We start from the raw sequence: 19,340 nt of genomic DNA on the forward strand, positions 1-19,340 counted from the left end.
TACAAGCGTGCACCACCGCACCCTGCTTAAAAAAAGGGACTGTTAAGGAGGGCAAGTGGAAGTAAAAAAGCTAGATGTGGTATGTTTGGCACCAACTCCCCATGCTGAATGCAGTCATTATATACAGCAAACGTGTTGGAATAAGCATAAAAATGAAACATCTGAGCTTAATGGGAGCACAAGGCCAGTGCTTGAAGTGCAGACGTAGGAACAGCCGGCAGTGAGCGCCCTCCATACAGCACAGCCGCTGGCTGTACTGCGCTGGTTCTCGGCAGGGCAGTAGAGGCAGCAGGGCAGGTAAACTTGAAAACATCAGGTGTTTGGGCTCCACCCCCTCCGGGGCACAGGTTTGATCGGTTGGGTGGAGCCCAGGCTGAGCTGGCCGCTTGTTCCATTGCGGGTGCAGGTGTCTGTGGGTTTATAGAGCAGCTGGTGCGAGCCAGGCGGAAGGCAGAGTCGGAGCAGGGCTCCTGCGAGCTTCAGCCACCTCCTGCTGGTGACAGCCTTGTGTGTCGCCTTGAACACACAGACATCGCCGTTGAGGGTCACAGTGCCAAGGCCCAGCGAAAGGACTTTCGGGCGGGCTGTAGAATCCATCACCGTCGCCGTGGGAAACTGCAGGCGCCTGCCCTACCGGAGAGGAGGGGGCTTCATGCTGGCTCTGGGAGCTGGGACCTCCGCTGTGGTTGTGAGCCCCTGTGCACTTGCCTTGTGAGAGATGGTAATCAGCTCTCGGGAGAATTTGGTCTGTTGAAAATGAGAAATCAAGGTGTTCATTCAAAGCCCTATATTAGTTTCTCATGACCCCAAGAGTGCATTTTAATTGAAACCCCATTTAGGATTTTTAATCTGAAGACCTGTTTTCAAAACGGTACAGAAATGATCTAACTGTCCCCATAAGTGTGTGCAGTACTTGTTTTGGCACTGCCAAGTGCTGTGCATTTTATACATGCTGTGCACAGTCAGCTTGGCAATTAAAAACCGTGCTGGTGCAGGACTTGGTGGTACACATCTGTAACCCCAGCGTTCGGGGAGGCTGAGGCAGGATGGTTCAAAGTTTCGGCCCAGCCTGGACAACTTGGCCACTTGGTGGGTCACTGTCTCAGAATGAAGAATAAAAAGGGCTGGGATGTAGGTCAGTGTGAAGGCTCCGAGGGTTCAATCCTCAGTACTGGGGAAAAAAACTGCTGGAATTTTGTCTGAGATTATACTGAATCTATAGGTTATTGGGGGAAACTCCATCGTAATTTTACTGAGTTTCCACATCTGTTTGATTGCCCATATCTCTTCTGTTGTTTAGGTCTTCAGTTTCTTTCGGGAGCGTTTTATGGTTTTTAGTTTAGGGCTGGGGATTTAGCTCAGTGTTTCCGCTGCATGCCTTGCGAGCGCGCAAGGTCCCGAGTTCGATCCCCAGTACCAAAAAAAAAATTATCACCATTATAGTTTTTAGTTTATAGGTCCTCTTCATCTTTTGTTAATTTATCCCTGAATATTTAATATTTTTTAGGCCATTTAAAGGGGACATACAGGAATATGGGTGAATTTGAATGCGGATCTTGACCTGTTCAACTTTGCCACACTCTTAGCTTAGTTCTGGAAGCTTTCTGTCGATCTCATCAGGTTTGTCTTTGCAGATGATCATCTTGTCCAGAAAAGGCCGGTTTTACTTCCTTTCCTGTTTTATTTCCCTTTCTTGTCGCAGGGCACTATTCAGAAACTACAGCAATGTTAACTAGAGGCGTTGATTGCAGGATCTTTGCTTGATCCAGACCCTAAAAGGAAAGTATTGTCCTTTATCTTGGAGTATAATGTTTGCTGTAGCTTTCTCATAGGTTTTTTTTTTTTTTTATCAGGTTGAGGAAGTTCCTTTCTATTCCTACTTATCTCTGAATTTTTTTAAACAATACTGGGGATTGAACCCGGGACTTTCACACTGAGCTACATCCCCAGGTCTTTTTTTTTTTTTTTTCTGAGATAGAGTCTCACCAAGTTGCTGATTTTCCAGGCTGGGCTTACACTTGCAGTCCTCCTGCCTCAGCCTCATAGAGTTCTGGGATTACAGGGTGCACCATCGTGCCAGGTGGGCTGTGAATTCTAATGAGGAAAGAGAGGTTGGATTTTGTTGGGGGTGTTTCTGTATTGATCAAGAACAGTTATCCTTTTCATTTTACTGGTTGGTTTTTGAACACTTTACCCAAGCTTGCATTCCCAGGCTAAGCCCAGGTTGCCGGGATGTGCTATGCCCTGGATTGTGATGGATAACCCACGGGTTGTTTACAAGTGTGCCATTTAGTTTGCAAAACATTTGGGGATTTCCCAGAGGTTTCTGTTTGGGGTCAGAGTAGACTGTTCGCAGGATTTGAGCGCTATGGGTTTATTTAGACTTGTGCTATGTCCCTGAATATCACCTTACTGGGCCCCCAGACACACTTGCAAAGAAAGAGCCCTCTCCAGCTCCAAGTCCAGGGCTCCGTCCAGGTGAAGCTGTTTGACACTGTTCAGGTCTTTCGCTTCTTGCTTCCTCGGTCTGTAGAGTATGAGAGAGGGGTGTGGTGGTCTTCTTGTCTTCTAGGTCCATCGTCGGGGGCGGGGGAGTAGAAATTCTTTCTCCCTGAGAGAAAGCCCGAGCTCAGGGCTGGGCTGGTTTCTTCCCAGGCCCATCCCTCACCTGCAGACCCCTCTTCTCCCGAGTCCTCTGGGGCCCCGGGCCCTGTGTAGTTCAGCCTGGCCTTGAATTCACTGCGATCCCCCTGCTTCAGCCTCCCAATCGCTGGGATTGTGGCCATGTGCCGACACAGCCGACAGTTTTGGTCCAGTGAGAAACTCTGTTGTCCCTCCACATGTGGCGTGTCTTTTTCTTCCCTCTGCTCCATTTGAGCTTTCCTCATTTTCTGTGATTTTCAGGATTGAACGCGGGGCCTCATGCATGATAGGTCAGCACTCTGCCACTCAGCTGCTTCCCCAGCCTCTCTTTATTTTTATTTTAAGACAATCTTGCTGAGCTGCCCAGGCTGGTCTCCCACTTGGACTCCTCCTGCCTCAGCCTCCTGGGTAGCTGGGATTACAGGGGAGCGCCACCACACCCAGTTGAAGGCTTTCTTCACTGGGCCTGCACAGTTTAATTGTCATGGGCCCGGATGAAGCTCCTGGCACCTTGTGCCAGAGGTTTGTTTAGCTCCTTGGCTCTGCGGGTTTGCAGTTTTCTTCTTATTTTGGGACAGTTTTAGCCATTATTTCTGCAGATGCCATGGCCCCTCCTCGCCTTTGCTGCTCCAGTTCTGCCTGCTCAGTCCTCTGCTTCTGCAGTGTCCGGTCCTCAGGAGCCCCCGGGGGTTCTTCACTTGAGTTCTATGCCTCCTCCGGGCATTTGCTTCCAGACTGTTTTCTGGGTCTCGGTCTCTTGCACGTGCGTGAGGCAGTCAGTGACCCCGTGTCCTCGCTGCCTATTCAGGCACCTCGGGCCATCCCGGCTTTAGTTTCTGCTGGTCATTCTCATTGCAGGCGTGATTCTTCTCTCTTTAAATGCCCATCAAGCAACATCCTAGAAGTAGACCCACTTTTGAGAATTCTGTGTCTGATCTCTCTCCCTTCTTTCCTTATTTATTTTTTATTTAAGTTTTTTTGAGACAGGGTCTCACTCTGTATTTCAGGCTGGCCTTAAACTCAGTATGTAGCCCAGGCTGGCCTCAGACTCCCAGTGATCCTCCTGCTTCAGCCTCCTCAGCACCGGGATTATGTGCATGCACCACCATGGCCTGCTCCTTCCTTTTTTAAGTTTTGAGACCAGGTCTTGTTCAGTTGCCCAGGCTGTGCTCAAGCTAGTGACCTTCCTGTCTCAGCCGCCCAGAGTGCTGGGATGACAGGCTCGTGCCACTGGCCCAGCTGTGACTGACTCCGTCCAGTCCCCCAGCTTGACCCTTCGTGCTGCTCCCACGTGGACATTAGTCACACTCGGAGGATGGCGTTGGGATCGAATTCTCTGGGCTCAGAGGGTAGGGCATGAACCTGGTCTCTCTGAACTCGAACTCAGGGGTGACAGTTATTTTGCCTGGCACCCACGAAGAGCCCAGGTGTAAGGAGGAACCACGCACATCTCGGGCTGCTCTTCCCATGTGTCTGGGCCCAGACTGCCCCGGAACCGAGTGGAGATTCCGTGGCGCCTCAGCGAGGCCGGTCACTGGGCATTGTGTGCTGCTGCTCGCTGACGGTGTCCTCTAGAGCAGGCACACTGAGTCTCTGGAGGCGCCCGGGTTTCGTGACACTGAGTGGGCAGCAGGAGCTGGGGTTCAGAGGGGAGGGCGGGGCATGGCCATCCCTGCTGCCGCTCTGGTGACCGCGTGCTCAGTCCCGGGGTCACCGCCTGGGGAACGTCGTGTTGCCGGGCTGGCTTCTCGCTCTGTTTGCTCTGCAAAGCCCTGTGTGAGTTTCTTGCAGACTCGGCTGGATTTATGAGCTCCTGAGCCGCAGAAGAGAGAAGCAGCAGACGGGGAGCTGACGCGCTGACAGTTTCTCCCTTTCTCTTTTCAGCCAGAAGAATTCACCGTGAGTCTGCACAGTTTTAAGAAAAAGACTTTTAAAAAACCCAAAGCCTGCGGAGTTTGCAAAGAAATCATCAGCGGCCAGGGGGTTTCGTGCCGAGGTAAGCGTGTGATTCCCCTGGCAGCCCGGCCCGCAGGGAGTGAGAACACGCTCAGGGGAGTTTCCGAGTTAAACCTCGGAATTTCCCTCTTTCGCCTCTTTCACCCCACTGTCCTTGGCCTGCCACAATCATGGGCTGTGAGCTCGCAGGGAAAGGGTGCCGGAGGGGACGGCCACCCCGCGTTCCTGGGTTCCTGCAGTGGCTGGACTCCCCTTTTTTTGTTTGTTTTAGGTTTTTGAGAATGAATCTCGCTATGTAGTTCAGGCTGGCCTTGAACTGGAGGTGATCCTCCTGCCTCAGCCTCCAGGTGCTGGGATCACAGGTGTGCACCGCCACACCCAGCTTCTTGTGGGAAATGTGCAGAATCTTGTGGTGCCACCTGGCAGAAAGTCCCTCAGGAGAGGAGAGGGTGCTAATGCGGGACAGGCTCCTGTGAGTGTGTCCGGCATCCTTTCAAAGGCAGAAAGCCCTTGCCAAGGTGGGGAGGCGGCCCCGTGCCTCTGATGCCTCCATCTACACTCAGGGCCCCGGCTGTGCCCAGGGGTTGGCGTCCACCATACCTCTCCTGAATCCCCGGTGCCCGCCCTAGGCCTGGAGGTTGCTCTCTCCTACTGGAGCCCCAGTGTAGCGTGCCACCCTCCTCCTCCTGTCTCAGCGTGGCCTCCGGGGCCCATGAGGCCCTTGTCCTGGACACATCCCTGCTGCGGGAGGCTGCACAAGGGCCATGGCTGAGGTCGGCTTCCTGTCTGTGTGTGGAGCAGCCCCCTGGTGCCAGGGCCTCCCTAGGGCACCGATGGCGGAGTGGGGACACAGGCCAGCTGCAGGCCCTGCTGTGTGCACTGGGGTGCAGGTGGGCCCCCCCAGCCCACCCAGAGAAGGAAGGGAGGAGCCGAGCTGGGCAGGGTGGCCTTGGGAGGACAGGGACCCAGGAGCAGTGGCAGTGGTGACCTCGAGGGGAGAGCGGCCCCTTCAGAGCATTCGGGGCTGAGTCCCAGCAGGAACTCCTGGGACGACCCCTGGTCCAGGACCTGGGTCTGTGGCTGAGTCAGCCCCCAGGGGGACATCGGTGACCCAGAACCTCGAGGGGTGCTACGTGCTGCAGGGACGCAAGTGCGAATGTTGCTTGTGCTCTGGCCCTTGCAGTGCTCAGCAGCTGCTCTGGAGGTGCCATTATCTTATCTGGAAGGAGAGGAGACTGGGAAGGCGAAGGGTGGAGGGGCTTTTGTTCCTGGAGGAGAAGAGGGGGAGTGGACGAGCTCCTGCTGCTGGGGACGAGGTGTCCTGTCGTCGGTTTATCTCGCTGTCTGGAGACTGAGCAGTGGCTGCTCCGCTCTGGGTGACTGGATAACAGGACCATGGGCTCTGCACTCCCCCACAGTGCCGCCCACAGGACCCGGCCTGCAGGGGCCTGGCCGTCCTTGGGCTCTGTGGGTGTTGACATCGCTGCCATCTCCCTGCTCTGGAGCGTGACGTGGTGTGCCGGGATCCGTGTGCCAGGTGCCCCGTGCTGGGCGTGTGGCCATCCCGGGCTGCCCATTCTCCTGAGTCCCCCGGACTTTACTGTTCTGCCTTGTTGGGAAGTGAGTTATAGGCCAGGGGGTCCCAGTCTTGACCTCTGCCGCAGGGTGGATGCAGACAGAGGCGCTTGGGGAGGGGACTGGGCTCGTGGGTGCCTCACTGTGGGAGCTGGGTGGCCGTCCTGTGACTAGAGGCCACGCCGAGTGATTATCAGTAGCTCATCCTGCAGCTCTTTCTCCTTTTTTCTCCCTCTCCTTCCCTCCCTTCCTCTCTCTTTTCCCTGGGGATTGGACCCAGGGCCTTTGCTCTGAGCTACAAATTCAGTCCTTCTTATTTTTTATTTTTTATTTTTATTTTTTTGGTACCAGGGATTGAACTCAGGTCCTTGCACTTGCAAGGCAAGCAACGGAACCACTGAGCTAAATCCCTGGCCCTCTTATTTTTTATTTTTAAAAATTTTTAAATTAAAAAATTTTTTTCAGTTCTTGAGACAGGGTCTCGCTATGTAGTTCAGGTTGGCCTTGAACTCACTGTGTAGCTCAGGCTGGCCTTGGACTTGCGGAGATCCTTCTGCCTCAGCCTCCTGAGTGCTGGGATGAAGCTGTGTCCACCATGCCTGTCTGTGACAGATCTTTATGGACAAGGTTGGCTGGGTTTGGCTGTAGGGCACCCCCCCCCCCCCCGGAGGGAACGGGTGCAGACGCAGCTCCTGGGGTAGGGCTGTACCTCTTGAGTGCTGGTGGTGGTGCAGAGGTGGTGCCCGGGCCCCAGCTCAGGTCTCTGCTTCCAGGGCATTGTGCAGAGCCCTGGGCTCGAAGGTGTGCGGCCGCCTGGCTTCCTTTCTGTTTTTTTTATTAGGGCCCGTCAGCTTGTCTTTCGCCTCTAGTGGGTTTCTTTACGCAGTGGTTAATGCTGCTCACTGGTCGTTAGGAAATTCCTGGCCCATGACGCAGCTCAGATTGCCAGATGTTGGGGCCCGTCGCACACCGTCGCCAGGAACCCCCACATCTGCTCAGGGCACTAGGGGTTTCTCAGGAAGGTCGTCGTGCTCCTGGTGAGGGACCCAGGTCTTCCAGTCTCATTTCCTCGGGAAACCTCAAATCTGGGCAGTGACAGCTTGCTGTGACCATTTCTGAGAGACCGACACTGCTCGCTGGTCAGGAATCGTGAATAAGCGTGAAAACGCTGTCCCGCAGCTGTCACAGAAGCACATGGCCCAGTGCAGGAAGTGCCAGGCGGTCCCCTGGTCCAGCATGGGACGAGGTGTCCACTTGGGTCTAAAATGCATGATTCCTGCTGTGTCATCAGGGTGGCCCTCAGACTCAGTGCCCGCGAGGGAGTAGACAGAGGGCTGACCTAGTGCAGCTGTGGACATGGTTGCACTGGAGCGGCTGCTCATCACAGGTGGCTGAGCTGACCAGTGGACACGGGAGAGGCGGCTGGGGCTGGTGCGGGAGGACAGCTTGGGGCGCCGGGCACAGGGGAGCTGGGGAGGCCGAAAGAGCCTTCCAGAGTGCGTGAGGCTGGCGTGGGGCGGGGAGCCAGGGCCAGAGGTTTTGGTGCTCGGCCTCAGGAGGTGGTGACAGAGAGAAGCAGGAGGAGCACGGTCAGGTCTCGGCCCGTGTCAGTGGCCACTGCAGCCCTGGGCTGCTGGTTACAGCACTGATGGAGCACTGTGCCTGTCCAGCGCTGCGTGTGTTTCTCCGGCACTGGGGATTGAATCCAGGGCCTTCACACTGAGCTACACTCCCAGCCCCTTTGTATTTATTTTGAGCCAGGGTCTTGTTAAGTTGTCCAAGCTGGCCTTGACCTTGCATCTTCCTGCCCCAGCCTCTTGGTTTTAGAGGTGTGCTCTGGTGCGTCCAGCTCTGTTTTGTGCAGGTTGCAGGCACCCAGTGGGTCCCTCAGGACCTCTTACACCCAAGGAACTTACAGCCCCGGAGTGTGGGCGCTGTGTCCTCAAGCTGGGGGACACGGTGGTCAGGACCTGAGTGGGGAATGAGGAACGGAAGTCCCCTCTTCCTTTAAAATTCAAAGTGACTTACAGATTTGCATCCCTAATCTGAGACTCCACCATCCAAGCTGCTCCAAGATCTGAAACTTAGATGCTCGAAAAATTTCAGATTTTGGAGCATTTTAGATTTTGAATTTTAGGATTAAAGATAGTCAGTAAAGTCTCCATCAGTATTCCCAAATTGGAAAAAGTTGGAAATCAGAGCCACTTGGGTCGCAGGCATTTAGGATGAGGGACTCTCAGCCTGTATCTGTCTTGGGACAAACAGGACTCCTGGCCCACAGAGGAGGGAGGGGATGAGGAGCTGCGGGAGTGAGTGCCTCTGTTCCTGAGACACACGCACTGCACGCCGTGTGACTTTGACCCCACCATGAGGTGTGGAGCAGAGCAGCGGGCTCGGGTCAGCCCGGAGACCAGGGCTTCCCAGTGTGTTCAGAGCCCACGTGGATTCTGCTCCTGGGGCCACGGCACTTTCTCAAGAGGATTCTCCCTGTCCTCCCTCCGAGTCATTCCCGCACATAAATCAGAGCCCGCCAGGCTGCCGGGCGCCAGGGACACCGTGAACCTGCTGTGCGTTTGTGTCTGTGCTCTGTATGCCCCAGGGTGCTCTGGTGGTGGTGGTGGGGTTTCCGCCCTCTCTCGGGTGCCTCCCCAGTCCAGCCATGTGTTGCCTGGACCATGCGTGCTTGTGCGTGCTTGTGCACGCGTGTCCCCTGCCAGTTCCGGCCCAGCTGCAGCCCTGTGGCTGTGCCTGCCCTAGCCCTCCTCTGAGGCCTGCCTGGCCTGGTCCAGTCAGGGTCCGGCTTTGCTGGGTCTCAGGCTCCCTTGGTTTGGAAGTTGCCCATCACGTCTGTGTGCTGGACCCCAGAAGATGAAGAATGAATGCTTGTTGTGCTGCATAATTTCAGGCCTCAGAGGCCCAGAACGACAGTGCAAAAACCAGATCCTGCAAAGATGTGAAGACAGTAACAGCCGAGTGTACTGACCACCAGGCCCTGGGCCCCTCACTCTGCCGACCCTTCCTGATCGCAGGGTTCCGTAGCAGCTGGTCTCTGGGACAAAGGCAAAGTTGCTTCCATCCCCGGGGCCCATAAGTGACAGAAGGGGGCTTGTGGCCCCCGGAAGTGCTGTATACTTTTGCCTATGGAAACAACTTTGTAGGTTCAAAGTAGGGCCCCCTGTGACACCAGGGTAGCTCTGAGCAGAGCATAGGCCCAGAGAAGTCCTGGACCTGCCTGGGGCCGCCCAGTCAGACAGGCAGAGCCCTGGGTGGGCTGGCACACTTGGGGTGGCCAGGGACGGTACCCCATGGCCCCACAGCTCCCGTGGAGGCTGTGCTGGGATTGTCCCTGCTGTGGGCTCATTTCCGGGTGTCCCCTGTTCCATCCTCCTTGCTAGGGGAGGGCCAGCTCACTGTGCCTCATGGATGCCAGGCTGGTGACATCCACGTGGTCCCAGCCCTCTGCCTACACTGTCAGAGCCACGAGGACACAGGAGTGTGCAGTTCACATGGGGGCCGAGGTGGACAGTCACACAGACATTCAGTTTGTCCTGAAAGAAATGGACTCAGGGCAGGATCTGAACTCAGGACTCTCATGCCCAAAAGCTCCCATGGGAGTTTCTGTCCCTCCATCTTCTGTCCCCGCTCTGTCTTGTGTCCCAAGTGCAGAATTGCTTTTGTGGGGGACGGGCTGCCCATGGGCTCTTTACACTGGGGTTTCTCTAGGAGGCAGGGAGTCTGGAGATGCAGAAAGCATTGCTGACTCTGGGAGGCTGAAGCTAGAAGATGGCAGGTTTGAGAGCAATTTGGCAACTTAGTTTCTTAGAGAGACCCTGGCTCAAAGTAAAAAACAAAAAAGGGCTGGGAATGGAGCTCAGGGCAAAGGCCCTGGGTTCAATCCTCAGGGCAGCAAAAGAGAAAAAGAAAGGTATCGTTGTTGAGGCTGCCGACCCACTCACATTGTCTTTTCTTTTCGTCCAGCCTGCAAGTATTCCTGCCACAAGAAATGTGAAGCCCAGGTGAGCATTCCGCGCTTCCTGGGGGACTTGTGCAGCGAGCTAGCTGCTGCTGAGTGGTACTTGGAGCAGGGGGGCCTTTGGACGGCAGCCACAGAAAGCCGGGAGTAAACCCACGAGCTCTGAAATCCGCGCCTTCATTATAGCAAACAGTCCTCAAGAATTTGATTTCAGATAAGATTTCGATCCCTTTCCTGGGCTGCTTCTCAGTGACCAGTGGTCCCGCTTTCTCCTTGCCAGGCAGCCGCTCCTCGGGGTGCTGGGTGGGGATGGAGGGGCGTGGGGTGCAGGCCGGGCCTTCAGGGCATCCCTGGCTCATGGTGTGGGAGCCAGCACGGTGGCCCAGGGGTGGCGCTGCTGAGAACGAGGGAACTGTGGAGCAGAGGTGGTGACGTGGTTTGCTTGTCCCTGTGAGTGTCAGTTCCAGCGTGATTCCCCAAGGGTTCCAGGCTGTGCTGGGCTTTTCTGGGTTTAGATTCTGAAGAATGGGGTTTAGGGGACCCTGGGGAAGAGGTTGTGGTTCGCCCTATTCTCCTAGTTTCCCAGATACAGTGGGTGATCAAAAAAACAAGAATTTAAACACATATGTTGCTTTTGATCACACTGCATCTGCTGTGGATCTGCAGTGAGGTGGGCTGAGGTGTAACCTGTGGCTGTGGCCCAGGGACTTGGGGTGTTGGAGAGTTGGGGTTTTGCAGCTGCTGTGGACCTCAGGAGCCTGAGTGTCCCACCCTGACCTCGTTCTCCAGGCTGAGGCTGTGCTGGCGACAGACTCCAGGTTGCGTGTGTGTGCATGTTTGCACGTGGGAACCAGAGCGCTGGTTTCCTCCACTCTGTCTATCATCTGCACACACAAACACACGTGCACACACATCCACAGTGCACCCACACATGCAAACGTACATACACGCACGCACACATATATACTCATGCCTCTCATACCCACACACGCAGGCCCACACAGACGGAAGAAGCAGATGGGCCTGGCCCGGCTCTCCAGACCCAGATAGCCCTGCCTCTTCACCGGGACTTCCCAGCTGCAGCTGTCCCCGGCCGTGTCCTCCCCACCCCTCCCTTCCTGGAGGTCACGTGGCCACCTCCCCAGGCTCCGTGGGCTGAGGGAGCAGTTCTGCCTCCCTTTCCGCACCCTCTTGGAGCAGGCTTCCCCTTTCCAGTAGGCAAATCTTCCACACAGCAGGCAGGTCTGGTACCCGGCGAGGTTTATTTCAGGGCTTTGTGCCCACAGATGGGCTCCTCTCTGGGTGCTGCACCCCGTTATTCTAAGAGGTTGTGTCCATGTGGGGCTTCCAATGTGGTGGTGAGTAGGAGCCACCCCGCCTTGGGGTGCAGCTCAGACCTGCAGGTCCCCTTCCCTGGAGGGTCCAGCGCTGCCCCTCACTTGCCCTTGGTGTCCTGGTGGCGGCCCTGTCCTGAGGCTTGTTCCCTGTCACTGATGCAGCTGGGAGAAGGGGTCAGCCGCCGTCCTCCTGTCCTGTGTCCCCCGTGTCCCCTGACTTGCAGAAACAGCTTGCCCTTGTCCCTGCCCCTCTGGCCAGTTGGGGGCTGAATTTTTGTGTTCCAAGGATGTTCCCAAAGCCTGAACGGCTGCATTTCTCCCCGCAGAGGTTGGCTGGGTGCTGAGGGGTAAACTTATAAATTCCTATCAGATGCAGGCAGGGAAAGGTATCGCATTCTTGCTTTTTGATAGCTTGGAGTGGCAGGAGAGAAAGCGCTGGCAATAACAAAGCACCTTGTCATTCCTAAAACACCCTGTGGCACTGTGTGGGCTCCAGGTCCGAGGTTCCAGGTGGTGCCCTCGGGGCAGGGCTGGTCCTCCAGGGGCCAAGTGGGGTGCAGTTCCTCCCACACTGGCACCGAGGGTTTGGGGCTCTTTAGGATGCTGTGTATGTACATCATGTGTGGGCTTTGGGTCTGGGGTCACCGTGTATGTGTGTGTACGTGCGTGTGCGCACGTGTCCACACAGCAGGCTCCTGAGGCACAGGCTCTTGGGCAGTTGTGAGGCATTGGTGGGAATGTGGGCTGGGGTCTCGGGCACCCAGGGGCCTCTGCTGGCAGGTGATGGCCCAGCTCTGTGCCCCCCTCGTGGGCCCCTGCCAGCATGGGTGGAGGTGACCGGTGCGGTCACTGGTCTGTGCTGTGTGAGGCCTTTGGTGGCCCTGGGGACAGGTGATTGGTGGGGGGATTGGCAGGGAAAGAGTCACAGCTGAGGCAGTGGCAGCCCCTGGTCCAGGTCACCGTCTCCCTGGGCCACTGGTGGGGGCCGCCACACACCTCCAAGGGCAGACAGGCGGGGACCGGGCTCGGCCCCTGTGGAGACCAGAGCTCCTGCGTCCTTCCCAGTGTGCGGTGGACCTCAGGTCCCCAGTGTGGCACTGTCGGGTGGGGGGGTCCCTGTTGGGGATCAGGCCAAGCAAGTGGAGCCCTCACTGCAAAGGGACTGCGCGGACCCGTAAGCAGGTCCTCAGCTACAGCGAGTCTGTAGGTGCTTGGTGACAGACTTGGCCTGTGGAGATGGGAATCGGTCACTGCGCCGAAGCCTTGCGGGCAGAAGTGTTTGGTCAAGGCAGCCCTCGAGAGCCTCGGGCTCCCTGTGTGAGTAAGGGAATGATTCTTCCCTGTCATAAAAAATGGCCCCCAGGGCCAGGGATTTAGCTCAGTGGTTTCACCGCCTGCTGTGCAAGCGCAAGGACCCGAGTTCGATCCCCAGTACCAAAAGAAAAAAAAAAGGCCCTCTTTTACTCTGGGAGACTGAGACAGGAGGATGGAAAGTTCCAGCCCAGCCTAAGTGACTTAGCAACTTAGTGACACCCTGTCTCAAAATAAAATAGATAAAGGCTGGGCAGTAGCTCAGTGTGGATACCCTGGCTTCCGTCCTCAGGACTGGGGGAAGGAGAGGACACATCTTAGCTGTATCCTCTGTAATGTCACACGTTCTGTGGAGCTAGGTGTCCATGCAAAGCCTGGGGGCTCAGGTCCCAGCACCTTGCTCTGGATGCTGCACTGGCCCTTCGAGCCTCGTGAGCTGTGTGGGCCTCGTGACTTGGTGTTTCCTGCCTTTGACTCACTGGCATGGGGAAGGAGAAGTAGGAGAAACAGCAGTGTTAGGAGGCAGATGCTGGTGAGGAGAAAGGGGAAGGAGGCTGGATGCCGTGCTGCGGAGAGGGAGCGAATGGGGGCCCTGTGACCTGGGAACCCCTGGTCCTTGCAGCCCCTGGCCCCGGGCACTGGCTTCTTCCACTTCCACTTCGGCTTTGAGCTCAGTGCCGGCAAATGCAACCCAGACACCCCCCCCCCCCCAGCAGAAGGCTCCGCACAACGAGACCCAGCGGAGCCCGAGCACACAGCCAGGTGTTGGCCTTGGTGCCCTTGAGGGCTCAGGAAGCTGCCACTCCAGGTGCCTGGGCACCAGGGCCCTTGCTGCCCTGGCCCATCTGTGGCCCTTGAGGCCCGGCCCGCACCTCTGACATCAGTGGCAGCTTCTCCACTGTGACGTCCTGCCCTCGAGGACCCTGTTGCTTGTGTCCAGAATCACCATTCCCCAGGCCCCAGAGCCCCACAGTGCCTCCTGCCAGCTCGTTCTACTGGGTCCTGTGGCTTTGGAGCTGGCCCTGTGTGGCTGCCACCCTTTCAGCACTGCTGTGGCAGAGCAGCTGTGCCGGGAGGATTAACTGGATGCTCAGGGCGGGAGCCTGCCCCCCGCCTGGTGTGGAAGTGGTGGGCTTTCGCCATCCGGACCCAAAACTGACCAAGTGTGCCCCACATGCTGGTGTTTTCCCAGAAACCCTGCCCTGCGCACCAGCAGGCTGCTCTGCTCTGTTTCTTGCTCTCCTGGTCCCCACGCGTGTCTGTGGCTGTCTGCAGTCGGTGAGGGTGACAGCAGTCGCTGTGCATTGTGTGCAGCTGGGGGATGTCAGTGGACCCCAACTTGGTGTGACAGCGCAGCGCCCTCCGGTGCCACTGGCCCCCGCCATTGTCATGTGCTGCCACCACTGCTGGCCACTGCTGCCCCGTCAGATGCTGCCAGCCGGTCCCGGATCGCTGGTTAGGGTACAGCAGATGGTCCTCATCAGCTACTGACCTCTGCCATTAGGCTCTGGGCTGATTCAGGGGTAAGAAGTCCCGGTGAGACCAGCACAGCACAGCGTCCTCCCGGACCAACCTGAGGTGTGATGGGAGTGCTGCTTATGTGGCCGCTGCAGGCCTGCGGTTGGTCCATATTTGAACCCATCATCGGTCCATACTCAGGCCATGCTTGGTCCGAGCCATCTCAGCCTCAGGCGGTGCAGTTCACCCCGAGGCTTGGTTGCGTCACCCCAGGGGCTGGGCAGTCAGTCAGTGGGTGCCCTCAGGGTGTTTTCATGGTGACCCCGCACAGGGACAGGCACCTCAGATGCGGCCAGGGCTGTTTGTCTGCCGTTTCCCTGCAACCTCGCCCCGGGGGCCCCTGCCATCGTGGAGAAGACCGGTCCAGGCTGCCCACTCGGCCAGGGTTTGTCTGGCATCCTCCTCCCAGTCCCCACCTTGCTCTAAGGATGGAGGACTTTTTTTTTTTTTTAAATGAACCCGGGGCCTCCACAGCGATCTACATCCCCAGCCCTTTCTTATTTCTTGTGTCTTGCTGAGTTGCCCAGGTTGGGCTCGAACTTGAGAGCCTCCTGCCTCAGCCTCCCAGAGTGCTGGGATGACAGGGCATGCCACCAGGTCTGGCCAGGCAGTTGACTTTTAAGCCAGCCCATTGAACCCGCATTTCCTGGGTGCTGCTGTGGGTGGGCCTGGAGCTGGGCCCCGGTGCGGCTTGCTGTCCTCAGGAAGCGTCTGCCCTGCAGACCCAGGACATAGCAGGAGCCTGCTTTGCTGGGTGAGGGTGGCTCTCCACGTATTTGCTCTTCATGTTTGTCCTGACCTTTCAAATTCCTTTAAAAATTAATTGAGGTTATTTTTAGAACAGTTGCGTGTTCACAGTCACATTGAGGGAAGAGAGCGGGTGTGGGACTCAGAGGGCTGTGACTCGTGGCCAGGCCGGCAGGACCGGGCTGTCTGTGCCGTTGACTGAACATCGGGCTGTGGTGTCGGAGCCTGGAGCCCCAGCACAGCCTACCGGCTGCTCGGTGTCACCATTTCCCAGCATCCTGCTGAGTGCAGCTCCACTTCCCAATGCCCTGGCGCCCACTGCCCTGGTCCTGCTTAGTGCAGAGCTCCACTGACCCCACCGCGAGGGCTCCTTCCAGCTGCCAGCCTGATGTTCCAAGCCTGGGAATCCTGCAGGGGTCACACCGGCCATGAAACTTCTGTTTTGCCAGGGACTCCTCCCCCTGTCTGTAAAGCTATTAATTTTAGGCTGGGATTCAGGAAGCGCCCACCCTCGTTTTCCGCTGAGCCCAGAAATAGCTCTCGGGGTGCCCCCTCCCTGCCCGCCCCGCGCAGCTGTGGCCCTGGCTTCTGTGCTTGTCTGCAATCTCCTGTGACTCCAGCCTTCTCGCGAGTGTGGGCCTGGGCTCTGTACTCATGTGGGGTACAAGGACTGAACCCACAGGCTTCCTCCTGAGCTCCCCACCCCAGCCCTTTTTAATTTTTTCCTTTGAGACAGGGTCTCCGTAAGTCACTAGATTGCCCAGGCTGGGCTAGAATTGTGATCCTCCTGCCTCAGATCTTGGTGGAGCTGTGGGTGAGGATGTGGACTGTTAGTTCTCCTCACACTGGACACTTCCCCGTGCATGGATCTTAGGAATAACAAACAGCTGATGTCTTTGGAGGGGGGGCAGGATGGGAAGACAGAAGGGCTGAATGCATAAAACATCCTGTAAAATCAGAAATACTGAGTTCAGAATCTTGATCGAAAACCGTTTTGCTTTTTGAGATTTCTTCCTTTTACCTTTAAAAAGCATCTGGGGGGAATAGGTGGCCCCCTTGGAGTCCTGATGGAAAGCTTAGCGCTGCCCAGTGAGGGCCCAGGATAGCCTGTGATGGGCCAGAAGGGACTTCCGGTCCCTTGCGGGAGGATGGACAGGTCTCACCTGCCAGTCACGTGGGTGAGGTGGGACCTCTGGTGGTCTCGGGCTGTGGGCAGGACTGTGTGGAAGGCTGGCTTTAGGTGGCGGTGTGGACTGGCTGCGTGTCCGTGGGCATTCAGACATGACCACTTCCTACCCGTCACCATTGGCCACTGGGCCCGTGGGATCAGGCCCGTGACCGGGTGCCTGTGCCTGGAGCTCTGGGCTCCATGCAGCAGCCCCCGTGCCCCGGGAACCGGCTTCGGTCTGCAGTGACTGCCTTCCTGCAGCTTTGCTTGTGAAGAGCGACGGCCAGCGTTGGAAGTCAGGGGTGGGAGTGGTGTCCTCATCCGCGGGTGTCCCGGAGTTGGGAGCTGTCTCTCCTCACCTCCTCCCCACTGTCTGTCACCGCCCTCAGCTGTGTTTATTTAGTCCTGTGTGGCCCAGCATGTCAGCTGGTCTGTGGGAGGCTGAGGGCACCCTCCCATCCCTGCCTCTGGCACCCGCAGGGCTCTCCCTCTGGGACTTGCTACACGGAGGCAGGAGAGGAGATGAGAGGGGTGACACCAGGCAGGAGGGCTTCACAGGCCGGCCTGGGTCCCCGCCTGCCACTGAGCAGGCACCGGGACATCTCGGCGCCCTGTGCGGCTCCTCAAGGCCGAGCGTCCTGTGTCCATCGGTGACAGCAGGTCACGAGCACCCGGTTCAGGAGGAGGGGACAGACTCTGCAGGTGGATGGGGTGGCAGAGCACTCACTCAATGCTGATGAGCGCATGTGTCAGTTACAGTGCTGCTCTTGGATCTCGGGTGGGAATTGCGGGCTGCTGGTGCCGCGTTTCTGGTCGTAGCCGGTAAGATTGAGACCTGGATTTTCCTCCTGGAAATGGATCTAGTCACGTTCTAACACTTACCGCTGACCTTTGGCATTTTAAATGTTGTGTCAGTCGCTTGCCTTGTTGCTGGGATACAATACCCGACGCCCACGACTTGAGAGGTTTATTTTGGCTGGAGGTTACAGTCCAGGGTCCCAGGGCTCCTATGCGGGGCGCCTGGGCAGAGCGGGGAGGGGAGGTGCTCCCTGCCTGGCATCCCGGAAGCAGAGAGAGAGGAGGAGCCAAGGAGGGGATAGAGTCTAGGCCACGCCCCCAGAGACCCGCCCCCACAGGGCCACGCCCCCTCGCAGCAACCTGCTCAATGCCTGGAGCCAACCACCTTCCAAAGAGCGCCATTGGGCAGGCGTGGTGCAGCAGACTCTGAAAGGACTGAAATCAGATGTTAGTCTGTAATCTTTGCAGTACTCCATGTTTATGAGGTTTTCTTCTGATTGCCTAGCGAACCATAGTGCTTTATCCGTCACCACTGTGGATCCTGGGTTCTCTGCTCACTGTTGGTCGGAGATCTGGAGATCCCAGCTGTGGCCCAGCCTGGTGACCTGGGTCTTGATCACCCTTCCCTGCCCTGCTTGGCCTCGTTTAGTTTAGTTTTTAGCCATAGCCTTCATGCTGAGCTACATCCCCAGCCTTTTCTTTCTGTTAGTTTCTCTCGAAATATGGTCTTGCTAAGTTGTCCAGGTGGCCTTTGAACTTGCAGTCCTCCTGCCTCAGCCTCCTGAGAAGCTGGGATTATCATTGTGTCCCAGCACCTGGCTGTGCCCAGGCTTTTGACACAGCCTTAGCCACAGGAGTGTGGCCAGTCACTGAGAAGGCTGCCCTTCTTGGGGCCTAGGTGAGGCTTTGGTCCCGTGGGCAGGGTCCTCAGGGTGTGGTTTGCAGCTGTTCTGACCAGAACCCCCCCAGGCTGGCTCCTCACATTCCATTTCTGGTGGGGGCAGATGTTGGGCGCATAAGGCAGAGCCAGAACTTTGGGTTTTGTTTCTGTCCTGTTCCCTCCCTATGAGCCCTGTCTCCTCTGCCTGAAGCGGGGGTGGGGGTGTTTCCCAGCCTGCCCCGGGGCCCTGCCTCAGGTGCTCAAGGGGGCCAAGCCTGCACCTGTGCAAAGAGGGCCGGCTGAAGCCCTCTCATTCTGCCTGGGTGGTGCCTGGTTCTTTTCTTTCCCTAAAATCATTACTGGGACCACAGAGCTGGATTCAGGGGGAAACTGAGGCTCCAGGAGCCCAGGGGAGGCAGGAACTGGGGGTGCTGGGTCTTTTTCCTTCTCCGCCTGTGTGTGAGTGCTCAGGAGAACCAGAAGACTCACTCGATCCCAGCCGTTTCCACCCAGGCTGCTCTGTCGGCTCCACTCTCCGTGGCTCATGAAGTTCCTGAGGAATGCGAACCTAATTAGGGGCTCTGGGGTCTGCCAACAAAGGGGACACAGAAGCTGAGGTGGGGAGAGCTCTGGTGGAAGTCTGCAAAGCCTCCAGCGCGTGTCCTTGGTGCTGGCCCTGTCTGCCGTCCCCAGCCCTGACCCGGCGACCGCAACAGGGCTGCGCTCTGGGTCTGGCCAGAGCTCTGTGCCTGCCTACTGCCATCTCTGCTGTCCTCCCACACTGCTGGCTGCCACGAGGGGCGAGCGATGTCCCCTTGGTTCGTAAGTTTCAGTCCTAACCCTGGACCCCAGCTCAGCACCGTGTTTGGAGAGGGCCTTGGAGAGACTGTCTAGTTAAAGTGAAGTCAGCAGCGTGGGTTTGAAGCCTAAGATTGACGTCATCCTTAAAAGAGGAGGTTAGGACACAGGCACAGAGCAGGGGACCCGGTGAGGTCGAAGGAAGGTAACGCCCCCCCCCAGGGCCCGGACCTGGGAGTTCTACCTCCAGGACCAGGATGGGGAATAGGTTCCTCTCCTCCAAGCTGCAGGGTCTCAGATGTTGGCAGTGAGGAAGAGGGGCTTTCCTCATTACTCTGTGGCCACCATTTGTACTAAATGATAACGATAACAAGCCGGTTGTGGTGGTGCACACTTGCAATCCCAGCACTGAGGAGGCTGAGGCTGGAGAATTGCTGCCAGTTCAAGGCCAGCCTGTAACACGTAATGAGACTCTGTCTCCAAAGAAAAAAAAAAGCAAAAACAATTGAGCAATTAATTTACCTTTCTTACTCCTATATAATGGGCCAATAAAAATATCTTGCTTTCTATTGGTCAGTGACATTCAACATGAATTATAAAAGTGCTAAGATAATAACAGTGCCCTTCAAAAAGCCC

At 56.8% G+C, this 19,340-nt stretch overlaps 1 protein-coding gene across 6 annotated transcripts in view; it reads left to right on the plus strand.

Annotated features, from left to right (window-relative positions):
• Tns3 (tensin 3) overlaps positions 1-19,340 on the plus strand; it is a 151,569-nt gene that overhangs the window by 24,136 nt on the left and 108,093 nt on the right. For 4 of the 6 annotated variants that reach the window (XM_004839880.4, XM_021254255.2, XM_087196100.1 and 1 more), the window contains exons 2-3: positions 4,528-4,639; positions 10,153-10,190. Coding sequence is in view for 3 of the 6 variants with exons in the window: in XM_021254255.2 (XP_021109914.2) it covers positions 4,528-4,639; positions 10,153-10,190 (150 nt within the window). In the remaining 3 variants the exon portion in view is untranslated. Of the gene's footprint in view, positions 1-4,527; positions 4,640-4,870; positions 4,962-10,152; positions 10,191-19,340 lie in introns of those variants that run through there. The other 2 variants (XM_087196103.1, XM_087196101.1) reach the window with 2 other exon arrangements.

Source organism: Heterocephalus glaber, unplaced genomic scaffold (assembly GCF_053883595.1).
Source record: "Heterocephalus glaber isolate CG9 unplaced genomic scaffold, H.glaber_assembly_v1.0 deba00001610, whole genome shotgun sequence".
Taxonomy (NCBI): Eukaryota; Metazoa; Chordata; class Mammalia; order Rodentia; family Bathyergidae; genus Heterocephalus; species Heterocephalus glaber.